The sequence below is a fragment of the Dasypus novemcinctus genome, chromosome X (assembly GCF_030445035.2).
Source record: "Dasypus novemcinctus isolate mDasNov1 chromosome X, mDasNov1.1.hap2, whole genome shotgun sequence".
Classification (NCBI taxonomy): domain Eukaryota; kingdom Metazoa; phylum Chordata; class Mammalia; order Cingulata; family Dasypodidae; genus Dasypus; species Dasypus novemcinctus.
Window position 1 is genome coordinate 68,683,825 of NC_080704.1, and position 14,012 is coordinate 68,697,836.

General features: G+C 39.3%; 1 protein-coding gene across 1 annotated transcript in view; it reads left to right on the plus strand.

Moving 5' to 3' along the window:
• The window catches only part of MTMR8 (myotubularin related protein 8), a 107,810-nt gene that overhangs the window by 17,550 nt on the left and 76,248 nt on the right, over positions 1-14,012 (plus strand). The window contains 2 exon segments of the mRNA XM_071212967.1: positions 7,500-7,632; positions 8,895-9,004. Of these exon segments, the coding sequence (XP_071069068.1) occupies positions 7,500-7,632; positions 8,895-9,004 (243 nt within the window).

Consider the following 14,012-nt stretch of genomic DNA (forward strand, 5'->3'; position numbering starts at 1 on the left):
CTTCCTGCCCTGCAAAAATCCCAAAAAAGCCTGTTCTCGGAGAATCTCCAGCGGCGCCCAGCTGCCTCTTCCCAGGAGAGACCACAAGGCAAGCTCAGTCAGCCACCATCTTGCTTCCTTCCCTCTCTTCCCACATATTGAGACTTGCAGTTTAATTGGGAAAATTACGTTTATGTATGTGAGTTAATTATATCGGACATTGTGTAAATCTTTTGAGTAAGTCATTTGGAACTCCTTTTACTATAACTTGTCACCATCAAGTGAGGCTGTTAGAAGGTACTTTGAGTAACCTAGGTCTGCTTCCTTAGTGGGGCATCCTGAACTGAAGGCTTATAGATGTTCCCTCATCTTTTTTCATTAAATCTATTTCTCAATTGGAATTTTAAATTACTCCCTTCTGTGGTCTAAATTTACTGGAAAGAGCTGAAACTTAAACACTGGAAACTTACTAACACCAACCTATCTTTTCATGAATAATATATTAGATCACAATTGGTTAACAATACTTTGGTATCTCCCAAAGGAGTAGAGTCCACAAATCCAACAATTCTATATGATTAGCAACAATTCTTTGGCTCATGTGATGGTAATTTTTTAACCTCCAATATCATTAGTTTATTAAGTGTTTCCCAATTGAGTGAAGTACAGTTTATCTTGGTCCTAAAGAATAAAACCTATTTTCTTATGTCGATAATAATAGTACCTACCTTAAGCAGCTATGGTATGGATTAAATGAGATAATGTATGTAAAGGATCTAGCACAGTGCCTGGTACATACTAGGGACTCAATAAATATTATTTCTTTTCACCAGTGGGACTTGAGGCTGCTAATATATGGCTGTTACTTAGATCTGCCAGACATACTCCCAAAGAGCATATACTGGAACAATGCTATATGTATGCTGGGACAATGTTAACATGTATACTGGGACTGTTATCTCCTTTACTTAGCCTTTTCTAGTGCTGCCTAGATCTGCATAGTGTGTGGAGTAATTATTGTATTGTTTGTTGAGGCATCAATCATAGTAAACTCTTTTGCTACTAGGGGATTTTGCTTACATTCCTCAGGTGTTCCTTTACATTTGTCATTTATTTAATGAAAGCGTAGTGATACTGTGGTGTGGTAAGTGATCAAAATTACAGCCACATTTTTCCCTTTAATAAGTGTCTTGCCCTCTAAACCTATGCTAACCTTTAGGTTGATTTTCTTTTCTCTACATGTGTTTACATGAATAGTCTGAGCTATGAGGTTTTTTCATTCCTTTCTATTAATATAAAAAAACACCCTGTACACATACATGTTCCTTCTGTCTTCTGAAATGCACAATATTGGGAGATGAGAAAACAAATCCAGACAACTAAAAGTAAGATGGTTGTCATCATAGAAATTATCTTAGCTGCTTTCTTGTTATTTTATTAATATCCCCTCTATGAGGTATTGAATAGATGGAACCAGTGTAACTGTGGGGCAATGGAAGTGTTCCACAAGATCATGCAATGATGGATATAGGACATATTAAATTGCACCAAAAAAGAAATTGTGGGGAGGGTGGGGCAACATACAAACATAGGAGATTGTCAGGTGTTCGTTAAGAGTATAATGCTGAGAAAACCTTTTCAACATATAATTAGGAAAGTTACCTGTTTAAGATACTCAAGGGGGATAATCTGATGCAGGACAGACTCCTGGGGAATATCTGAATACTCGTTTTGCCAGAGTGGGTTATACCATTGGATAGAGACCCATATAATTAGAGTGAAGGTAGACCCACATCCTGGGGAGGACTAATGCCATCAAATAGAGGGAACTGTATCTCTCAAGAGAAATGTTGGCTCCCAGGGCATTAGGGTAGTTGAGCATGTCAAGCCCTCAACACTGTTGCAAGTATCTCTGAACATGACTCTTCAAGAAATGAAAACTGACTATCACTGTGGGCCCTAAGGGGAGGGGGAAACAGGTATTGAATAGATGGAACCAATGCAACTGTGTGGGCAATAGAAGTGTTTCACAAGAGTACGCAAGGATGGATATAAGACATGTAAAATTACACCAAAAATATATAGGGGCTGATAGGTTAAACTGTAAATCATAATGTAAAACATAAGATAACTAAAACCTTAGGAAATTGTATAGTATAAAATATAAACCACAATGTAAACACAAATGTTACCTTGTTTGAAAGCTATTGTCTAAATATTGGTACATCAGTTTCACTAAATATGGTATAAATATGTTAAAAGATTATTGCTGTGGAAGGGAAAAGGTTTTATAATGGATATGTGGGAGTACTGTATATTGTATATATGAATTACTGTGATCTAAAACTCTTGTGTAGATAAGCTTAATAATTATAACAAAGAAACGAAAAAGATAGGATGTAGAATTTTTCCAAATTAATATGTATTCTATATCTAACTTTAAACTCATTGCTATATCCTATTTTACTATTAAGGGAACCTAGCAATATAATGGGCTTCACTTTCAGGAAGTTTTGGATCACAGAGAGGTTCAACAATGGCAGCAGAGGAATACTGGTGTGGGATGTTATTGACAGGGAATACATGGTTGGCAGGGAGTTCTACAGGGCATATATCCAAGGTACATAAAAATGTTTGGATATTTTCATAGTGGAAACAATTAAAAACAACAACTGAGGGAGTGTTGAGTTCCTAGCCAGGGGAGCTCTATCACAGTCCCTAAAGGAACAGCAACAATTCCCCAAGTGCAATGACAAAGACCAAAAAAGAAGGAAGGTCCAAGAATGAGCCCCTGATACTAATGACTATGCTTGTGAGCCTGTGCACCTGAAATAAGAACAGTCCTAGAGCAGCAGTGTGCCTAAGAGTTACCTCCTGAGAGCCTCTGTGTTGTTCAAATGTGGCCAGTATCGAAGTCAAACTCAGTATGTAAATTCGTTGCCTTCCCCCCAGTGTGGGACATGACTCTGAGGATAAGCCTCCCTGGTGCCAAGGGATTACTACCAAGTACCAGCTAATAATGTAACTAGAAAATGACCTTGAATAAAAGGTTCAACTCGGACCAGCAGAGTATCTCTGTCTACATATAATAACAGGAGTTAAAAATGCTTTTTCACCTAAATCAAGGGGGAAATGGAAAGGACAAATGAGTTTATATGGCTCTGAGTCTCCAAAAAAGAGCTGGGAGGTTATCAGAGGGGCTACCCTTATGCACACCTGAGCAGAGTCCCAGAGACAGATAAAGTAGATACAACCCCAGGTATTGGTTCTTCTGAGGACTACAGACCCACAGGTTTTATGGTCATGGCAGATGGAGTTCAGTGCCATGTCAGTTGGCCCTTCTTTGGAGTTTGTGTTTCTGTGTGATGCTGCTAGACTCAGATGTGATCTCTTTTCACAAGTCTTTCCTGTTACATTATCAGAATAGTTGTTTGTGCTGGGGTTTAATATATACCCAGGGAATCTGAATCTCTGGACTGACCATATGATAGCTAGGCCCTGAGCCTCAACAGACTTCAGCTCATACACTCTGGTTTGTTGGACTTACCCCACTCAGCTAACATGGAGTTGAAGAAGGTCAACCACCACACCATGGCACCATGGAGCCGAGAGTGCCTACAACTGAAAGCAGGAGGATTGCATCCAGCATCCATGTGGAATCTAAGCCCCCTCTTGACATAGATGTGGAATGGACACAACCAATCCAAGGTCCACAGGATGGAGGAATAGAACATGGGTCAGAGTGGACTTACTGATATTCTATTCATGAACTATTGTGATTAGTAATCGAAGAAAATGTGGCATCGGTGTGGAAAAAGTGGCCATGGTGGCTGCTGGGTGTGGGGAATGGGAGGAAGAGATGAGATGTGTGGAGGCATTTTTGGGACTTGGAGTTGTCCTGGGAGGTGCTGCAGGGACAATTACCGGACATTGTAGGTACTCCCATGGCCCACTGGATGGAACGTGGGATAGTGTGGGCTATGATATGGACCATTGACCATGAGGTGCAGTGATGCTCAGAGATGTATTCACCAAATGCAATGAATGTCTCATGATGATGGAGGAGAATGTTGCTATGGGGGGAGTAGTGCAGTGAGGGGGGTGGGGGGTATATGGGGACCTCATATTTTTTGAATGTAATAAAAAAATGAATAAAACAAAAATAAAAATAAATTACACCAAAAATGTATAAAAGTCTATAGGCTAAAATGTAAACCATAATATAAAACATAAGGTAACTAAAAATTTAGAAAATTGTATAGTCTAAAATATAAACCATAATGTAAACCCAAATGGAACCATGTTTGAAAACTATTGTTTCAATACTGTACATCAGCTGCAGCAAAATAATATGAACATGTAAAAAGATCATTCCAGCATCCATGTGGAATCTGAGCCTCCTCTTGACATAGAGGTGCAATGGACACAACCAATCCAATGTCCACATAGAAAAGATGGCATTGGATTGGGAAAAGTGGACATGGTGGCTGATGGGTATGGGGAAAGGCAGGAAGAGATGAGAGGTGGAGGCGTCTTTGGGACATGGAGCTGCCCTGGATGGTGCTTCAGGGGCAATTACCGGACATTGTAAATCCTCACAGGGCCCACTGGATGGAATGGGAGAGAGTATGGGCCATGATATGGACCATTGACCATGAGGTGCAGAGGTGCCCAAAGATGTACTTACCAAATGCAATGGATGTGTCATGATGATGGGAATGAGTGTTGCTGGGGGGGGGGGGGGAAAGGTGGGGTGGGGGTGGTGGGGTTGAATGTGACCTCATATATATATATATATTTTTTAATGTAATATTATTACAAAGTCAATAAAAAAAAAAGATCATTGCTGGGGAAGGAACAAAGGGTTTGCTGTTGGATATGCAGGGTATCATATATTGTATATGTGAATTACTGTGATTTAAAACTTTTGTGAGGACAAACTTAAGAAGAAAGAAGAAAAAAAAGAAAAGATGTAGACACTGAGGAATAAATGGAAGAAATTGCCTTGCCCTTGTACATACAGGGCAACACCTATAACAGTGATGAAAGACAAAACCTCAAAAAAAAAGCTTTTTCATTTTTTCATTTTTGATACCTCAATTTATTTCTCCTTTGTTTAATTTTTCTAAATTAGTATGTATTCTATATGTTACCTTTAAACCCATCACTTTATTCCATTTTACTATTAATGGAACCTGGCAATATACTAGGCTCCATTATTAAAGAAGTTTTGGACCACAGTGAGGTTCAACTATGACAGGGGTGGAACACGGGTGTGGAATGTTATTGATAGGGGGCGAACGGTTGAGAGGGAGTTCTCCAGGGCATGTACACAGAGTACATAAAAATGTTTGTATATTTTCATAGTGGTTTCAGTTAAAAATGACAACTGAGAGAGTGTTGAGCTCCTAGCCAGGGGAGCTCTATCTCATTCCCCAATGGAACAGCAACAATCTCCAAAGTGCAATAGCAAAGACCAATAAAGATGGATGGTCCAACAGTGAGTCCTTGATACTGATGGCTACGATTATGACCCTGTGTGCCTGAAATATGAACTAAGCCTAGAGCTGCAGGGTGCTTAAGAGTTTAATGTAATATTATTACAAAGTCAATAAAAAATAAAAAAATTAAAAAAAAAAAAAAAAAAGAGTTACCTCTTGAGAGCCTCCATGTTGCTCAAATATGGCCACTGTCTAAGCCAAACTCAGCATGTAAATGCATTACCTCCCCCGCCCAAGTGGAACATAACTCCTGGGGATGAACCTCCCTGGCACTGAGGGATTGCTACCAAGCACCAGCCGTTGATGTAACTAGAAAAAAACCTTGAATAAAAGGTTCAACTCAGACCAGCAGAATATCTCAGCCTACATGTAATATTAGGTGTTAAAAACTGCTTTATGACTTTGTATAAAAGGGGAAAATGGAAAGGGCAAATGAGTTTATATGGCTATGAGTCTCCAAAAAAGAGCCGGGAGGTCATCAGAGCGGTAATGCTCACGCACGCCTCAGCAAGGTCCCAGAGACAGCCAAAATATATAGAAGCCCAGGTACTGGTTCTCCTGAGGGCTACAGAGACCCACAAGTCTATGGTTATGGCAGAAGGCTCTGGAGTTCAGTGCCATGTCAGTTGGCCCTTCTTTGGAGTTTGTGTTCCTTAGTCTGATGCAGTTGGACTCAGATATGACCTTTCTACACGTTTCTTCTGTTACTTTTACCGAACCTGTGGTTGGCATTGGGGTTGGTGTATACTCAGAAGAACTGAATCTCCAGAGTGTCCATGTGACAGCAAGACCCTGGGCCTCAGCAGATATGTGGCTCCTACCCTCTGGTTTGTTGGATTTACCCTGACCAGCTGACAGGGAGGTGAAGAGGGTCAGCCACCACACCAGGGAGTCAAGAGTATCTACAATTGCAAGCAGGAGAATTGCATCCATCATCCATGTGGAGTCTAAATCCCCTCTTGATGTAGAGGGGGACTGGACTTAAACTTCCCAGGGTCCACAGGATGGAGGAATAGAGTATAGGTTAGAGTGGACTTACTGTTGTTAAGCTGGGGAACTACTGTGATTAGGAAGGGAAGAAATTGTAATATTAATGTGAAGAAAGTGGCCACCATGGTAGCTGCTGATGGTAGGGAGAGGAAAGAAGAGACATGATGTGGGTGCATTTTCTGGATTTGGAGTTGTCCTGGGTGGTGCTGCAGGGACAGATGCTGGACATTGTGTGTCATGCCATGGTTCACTGGGTGGAATGGGTGAGAGTGTAGACTACAATGAAGACCACTGTCCATGTGGTGTAGCAGTGCCCCAAAATGTATTTACCAGGTGCAGTGAATGAGCCACGATGATTGAAGAGGTTGTTGTATGGGACCTCATATTTTTTGAATGTAGCATTTAAAAAAAATCCCCTCTATGCAAGTCTCATTTACACCCTCCCCAACCTAACTTCTTCATATGACCTAGAGGTACTCTGATTATGAAAAACTGAGAATAATGTTAAAACAGCTGTTGATGTCTCTGTTTCAATTTTGTTAGTGAGTGAAAGTTATCTCATGCAGTCACATTTTAGATATTTTTCTGGAATAGATATTAGAATTGGCCCTGAAGTTCTTAGGCTTCTTTTTCAGTTGTAAGGATTTTTGAACTTTTGCATGTTTCTCACTATAAAGCACTTTAAGCTGAGCAAAAAGACTTGTTTGTAAGAGAAAGCTCAAAATCATTATTTCAGTTCTTGATGGGCCATTGATAGGAGTCAGATATCCTCATAGCTGCCATATCCTTAATCTCTTAAGCCAGGATTTTAGTAATTAAAAAAAAAAACACCAATCTCCCTCTTTCCTGAACAAAAATGTTTCCTTAAGGTACCTAAAAATTATCTCTCCATTCCAGTATTTAAGTCCTGATTTAAATTTTTAAAAATAGATGAAATATAGAACTGTTTGGAATGAAGCATTGAGATTGATGAGCCCCATTCTTTAATCATCTGGTCTATCGTCTCTATTATGTCTTTGACTACTGCAGTTGAATGCCATGGCCAACTGAGCAGCTGGAAAGGGGTATGAAAATGAGAACAACTATACGAACGTTCACTTCAGGTTCATGAGAATTGAGAACATCCATGTGATGTGAAGCAGCCTGCAGAAACTCTTGGAAGGTACAGGGTTTCATCTTGGGTAGTCCAGAGGTCATAGCTTTGCATGTATGTAAGCAAAAAGCAAGCTTGATTTGGGGTGGAACTAAAAGCAACCAGGTAAGCAGTTAATAAGTGATAAGATGATTAACTATAGTGTGAAGCTAGTTTACATATTACTCAGTTATAGCAGTGTTGGTCGGACAGAAGGGCTAAGATGTTCAGTTTCATTGCTCAGCAAAGTCCATCTAGGTTTGGTTGCTGTGGAAATAATTTTTCTCTATAGAATTAGAGGCTGGTCTTCAAGGATGAGTAGACCAAGATAAGTATAAATGAGTTTAGGTTCATTTCATCATCCTTGAGGTAAGAAATCACCTTATTTAATTGGTTATAATCAGTCTAATTTTCATCACTGTGCTGATGAAGAAGTTGAATTTAGATCGCAAAGAAACGGAGCTCAAATCAGAAGTTTTTTAGCCATCTGCTATCACCACAAATTAATTGGAGTCCGAATGGGGGCAAGGTGGCATTGGGGCCTTACAAGATTCTTGGGTTTAGAACATTTATCTGAAAACACTACCCAGGATTCCATGATATGGTATGCCAACTCTAGTTAGAGGTAATGAAAACTAGCCTTCTTTAAAGAAATACCTATTCCTCCTCACTTTACTTCAATTTTTGATGGTATAGACTTCCAGGACCACTCCCTTATCAGATCGTGTCTCTTCAGTCTGCAACCCTCTTAGGATATTAGTCCCTTTCTTTCTTGGATCTCTTCTTCCTTTCTTTTTTGCCCCAGCATACTATGAAGAGGTCTTTTTACAGATTTAGGGGGTAAAAGATTGCCCTCTGCTGGATAAAAGTGTAAAGTGCATGAAAATTAACTCAACCTGTTGAGACATCAGGGAGCTGAAAGGGTTGTGGCGTAGGTACAGATTTGGGCCTGCAGAGTTAGGATAGCAGATGGGATTAGAATGGATGGAATGTATTATCTAATCAGAGCAGATGTTAGTGTTTTCCTATGAATGGTGACTTTAGTCTTCTGGCTTTCTTCTTGAGAGATTTTTGAGGACTTGGGGATGGGTTCTACAATTCAAGAAAACAGTGGCCCAAGCTGGGAGACCTAGTAGTCTCCAGCCCTAATACTATTCCTGAATCACTGTGTGGTCTCCAAATAATGATTTAACCTTTCACGTTTAAAAAATGGGTTTCCACTTTTTCCTGTTTCTTGGTGAATAAACACAGGTGATTGTGAATTTCAACCTCTGCTTCCTTTTCTGCCCTAGTTTGTGAATTGAAAACTCCAACGAAGAGTGAATTCCTTAGTGGCCTGGAGAGCTCAGGGTGGTTGAGATACATTAAAGCTATTATGGATGCTGGAATTTTCATTGCAAAGGTAATAAACAGGATTTTTAAGAACTTACACTAATTATGGAATATATTGATATAGTATTATGCTATGATGGAAATAATATTGAAAAGAAACCTAGTTTCTAAGTTCAGCTCTCTGTGCCCTTGGCATGCAGATGGTTGGACTAGAATCTAATGTAATTTTTGGTGCCCCCACAGAACTCTTTAGGAAAATGTTCGGCCCTTTCCCTCAGAACAAATGCACATATATCTATAAATAAAGAAAACTGACTTTAATATTAGGTAGTTTACAGATTCATGGACCTCAGGTTTAGAACTCTTAGATGATCTCTAATGGCCCTTCTAGCTCAAATACTCTGATGTATGTTTTTCTTTTTTTTCTTTCTTTATTTTTTTAATATTATATTCAAAAAATATGAGGTCCCCATATACCCCCACCCCCCTCACTCCACTCCTCGCCCCATAACAACAATCTCCTCCATCATCATGAGACATTCATTGCATTTGGTGAATACATCTCAGAGCACCGCTGCACCTCATGGGCAATGGTCCACATCATAGTCCATACTCTACCACGTTCCACCCAGTGGGCCATGGGAGGACATACAATGTCCAGTAACTGTCCCTACAACTTCACCCAGGACAACTCCAAGTCCCGAAAATGCCTCCATATCTCAACTCTTCCTCCCATTCCCTATCCCCAGCAGCCACCATAGCCAACTTCTCCATACCAATGCCACATTTTCTTCAATTACTAATCACAATAGTTCATGAATAGATTATCAATAAGTCCACTCTAACCCATACTCTATTCCTCCATCCTGTGGACCTTGTAAACTCTGATGTATTTTTGTGTTGATTCTTAGGTATCAAGTAGAGATAAGTGTGGGTGTATATCTATGGATTTTCAGAGTTCTGAATACAAAGCAAACCTTTTGACTTCTTTCTGTAGGTCTACCTCTAAATACAATCTAGGTAGACTTCATTTCCCTGCATTTATGCTGACTCATTTATTTTCTGTCATACAGAATATTGGCCCTTATATCCTTTGTTAAGTGATTTTTTTAAAAGGAAATTCAGAGTGTATATCTTCTCATTTTGAAATTTTGTTTTTATGTATTTCTACATGAGAACTCTCCCTTTTCCCTGCAACCCCATTTATTTGGTGGAAATAAAGAAAAGGAGAGACTGATTTTTCACCCCTCTTTTGTCATTTTCTCAGTTGACGCCAATGGGAAATAGAGCATCTGGCTTAAAAGATGTGACCGGTGTGTATAGTTGACTATCTTAAATACCTAGCTCTAATGCCTTCTGTTTTCCTAGTACTGTTGCCTACACTTTCATAATATTGTGTTATTAATGTTTACTTTATCACCCCACTTGTTTCAAGCTCTAACAATTCTTTGTGCTATTCATTATTTTAAATGCCTTATACCCATACCCATCTGTGTTTTTTTCCTGGAACCAAATTTATTAGACTAAAGAGAGTAAGGATGGAGAAGATGGACAGATTTGATAGTGCAGCCTAATAAATGTTGGCTGCACTAAAATGAATGGACCAGAAAGATAAGCTTGGTATTGCACAATTATCCTGTGTTCCCCTTTACAGCACTACCTATCCCACTTAGCAAGCTTGAAACCTCAGTCAACTTTGAATTCTCAATCTTCTACTCCATCTAGCAATGTCCAGGTTGTGGTGGTTTGAAGCTGTATGTACCCTAGAAAAATGTGTTTTTTAATTTAATCCTTTCCTCTGTGTTTGAAACCATTCTAAGTAAACATATTGATGAGGTTATTTCCTTTAAGAAGGTGTGGTCCCATCAATCATAATGGGTCTTAATCATATTACTGTAGATCTTTATAAGTGGAATAAAACTCAAAAAGAAAGAGAAAAGTCACAGATAGAACAGCCAGATGCTGAACATCAAGGGAATCTGGAAAAGAGGAAAGAGAACAGAAGACACTGCCATATACCTTGCCATGTGACACAGCAAAGACCAATGATCGCCTCCAGTAAGTCCCAGAATGCCATAGTCTTTGGGCAGAAAGCATCATTATGATGAAGTCTTCATTTAGATTTAATTTAGTCTCAAAAACATAATAAATTTGCATTGTTTAAGCCAAGCCATTGCATGGTATTTGAGCAGCCTAGGGAACTATAACAAATTTTGGTTGCATAAATGGGGTGCTGTTATTACAAATACAAACAACTGTGTCAACATCTTTGGAACTGATTAATCAGTGAGACTGGAAGAATTGGGAGATGCTTGATAGAAAAGGCCTAGATTGCTTTTAAGTGACTTTTGGTAGAAATATGGATACAAAAGTTACTTCTGATGAAGCCTTAGAATGATGAATGTTTTAGGGGAAACCAGAGGAAAAATGATCACTGTTTTAAGTTGTCAGAGAACTTGGCAAAATTGCCTTCTAATATCTGATGGAAGGCAGAATTTGAAACTGATGAGCTTGGATATTTAGGTGAGGAGATTTCCAAGCTAAATGTGAAAGTGGTTTCTCCTTGCATCTTATGGGTAAAATGCAAGAGGAGAGGGATTAGCTAAGAACTGAACTGCTGGGCATAAAAAAACAAGAAATTGATAGTTTAGAAAATTCTGAGCTTCTGGGAAATGAGTCCCAAGAGAATAGTGCTCCATGTGAGCGTTTAACTGAACATGGAGCCAACCAGCTGTTTCATGGGAAGTCAAGATTGGTAATGCAGTTATGCAGGAAATTTTTATAGGAGGCTCTATTGTCTGATTGTTTGGACCCCTGTGAATTCATGTAAACTAGACAATTTTTTTTTTGCATAATTTTTATAACCACAACCACTGCCAGCCTAGACTAAAAGGGATAGAGAAGGAACAAATTGAAGGAAAAATCACTTCCAAGGCAGACTCATGGAAACCGAGGTCTGGACTGAAGACATCTTTTCATGCCAAAAGAGTGGGCCCACCCATTGTGTAGACAGGGTGAGTCTTTCTGGCACTTGAAGAGGGTGAACTTTCTGCCCAGTTGTTCAGGGAGAATGGTGCTACCCTACTGTTCAGAGAGGGTGGGAGCCTGTACCCGGAGATTGTGGAGAGTCTGGCCACCATACTAATGCTTGCAGAGGGTGGAGCTTTCACCCCAGTATTCAAGGAGATCATGACCACTGGTCAAGCACTTGGAAGGGGTGAGGCTGCCACATCATCAAGCCCAGAGGACAAAACAACATTCCATAGATGACTCTCAGACCTTCAAATCTAATGAACTATGCCCTGCCAAGGTTTGGGATTTGTTAAGACCTGTGATCCCTGTTTTCTTTCTATTTTTTTCCAATGGGAATGGAAATATTTATCCTATGACTATCCCTTTTTTGTATATCACAAACTGATAACTTGTTCTCTAGCTATTAGAACAGACTGAGGGAAATTTTGCCCCAGTACAGACCACACCCATAACTGATTTTGATGAGACTTTATACTACTCATTGTTTCTTAACCAGGGGTCTGTGGACTCCCAAGGGGTCCATGGAAAGATTTCAGGGGGTCCTTGACCTTGAATTGAAAAAAAAAACCCAACTCAATTAGAGATCCAAAATGATAGGCATGTTGTCTTGTCAAATTCTACACCACAGCTTAATGTTCTTATTCAAGATAAAAAACATTCAGCACATTGACATGTCTTTAAAAAATATAATTTAACTTTAACTTTTCTATATTTTTGATGTATTGGATTACTTAATGTGGTAAGAAAGAAGCATATATATATAGCATGTTTTTTTATTTTAGTAACTGTATTTCAATATATATTCCTTTTTAATTTTATGCATTTAAAAACATTCTTGTGGGGATATGTTAGTATGGGTATGATATATTTATTAAATAATACACAGTACAGTGTGAACTTAGTATGATTTTTATTTTGATGTAGCTGTTCTGAATGTAGTGGATAAATGCCTGTAAAAAGGTTGGTAAGGATGGCAGAGATGATTTTATGACACTATGGAAAATGTTGAATTTCTAAATGTTTGCTGAAAATGTCAAGATGTTGAACCATGCTAGGCTATCATTAATTGAAATTATGGGAAAGTTGTAAAATTTAATTTATAGGCATGCTGATGTTGAGTGTCATAAAACTATCTGCCACTACTTTATGAGAAGGGGTCTATGGTTTTCACCTCACTGGCAAATGTCCATGGAACAAAAAAGCTTAAGAATCCCTGACTTAAGGCTTTTGGCATATTGTAATGGAATGAATGCATTTTGCATGTAGAAAAGAACACATCTTTTTGGGGTCTAGAGGGTGGAGTGTGGTGGTTTGAAACTATATGTACCCCAGAAAAACATGTTCTTAAATTTTATCCATTCCTGTGGGTATGAATCCACTGCAAGTAGGACCTTTTGATGAGATATACTTCAGTTAAGGTGTGACCCTTCTCAATCAGGATGGGTCTTAATACTATTATTGGATTCCTTTATAAGCAGAGTGACATTCAGACAAGAAACTGAAATCAACAAAACCCAGAAGAGAATGGAGTGGCCAAGAGATGCCACCATGTGCCTTGCCATGGGACAAACCAGGGACCAAGGATGACTAGCAGCCAGTCCCAGAACACTACAGTCTTTGGGGAGAAAGCATCCCTTGATGATTCCTTGATTTGTACTTTTTTTTTTGGCCAGGGAAACTTTTGTGTTTTTTTTTTAATTAATTAATTTATTTTTAATGTTACATTAAAAAAATATGAGGTCCTCATATACCCCCCACACCACCACACCCCACTCCTTCCATAACCACAACCTCCTCCATCATCATGGGACATTCATTGCACTTCGTGAATACATCTCTGAGCACTGCTGCACCACATGGTCAATGGTCCACATTACAGTTTCCACTCTCCTCCAGTCCACCCAGTGGGTCATGGGAGGACATACAATGTCCAGTAACTATCCCTGCAGTACCACTCAGAACACCTCCAAGTCCTGAAAATGCCCCCACATCACATCTCCTCTTCCCATTCCCATCCTCAGCAGCTACCATGTCCACTTTCTCCA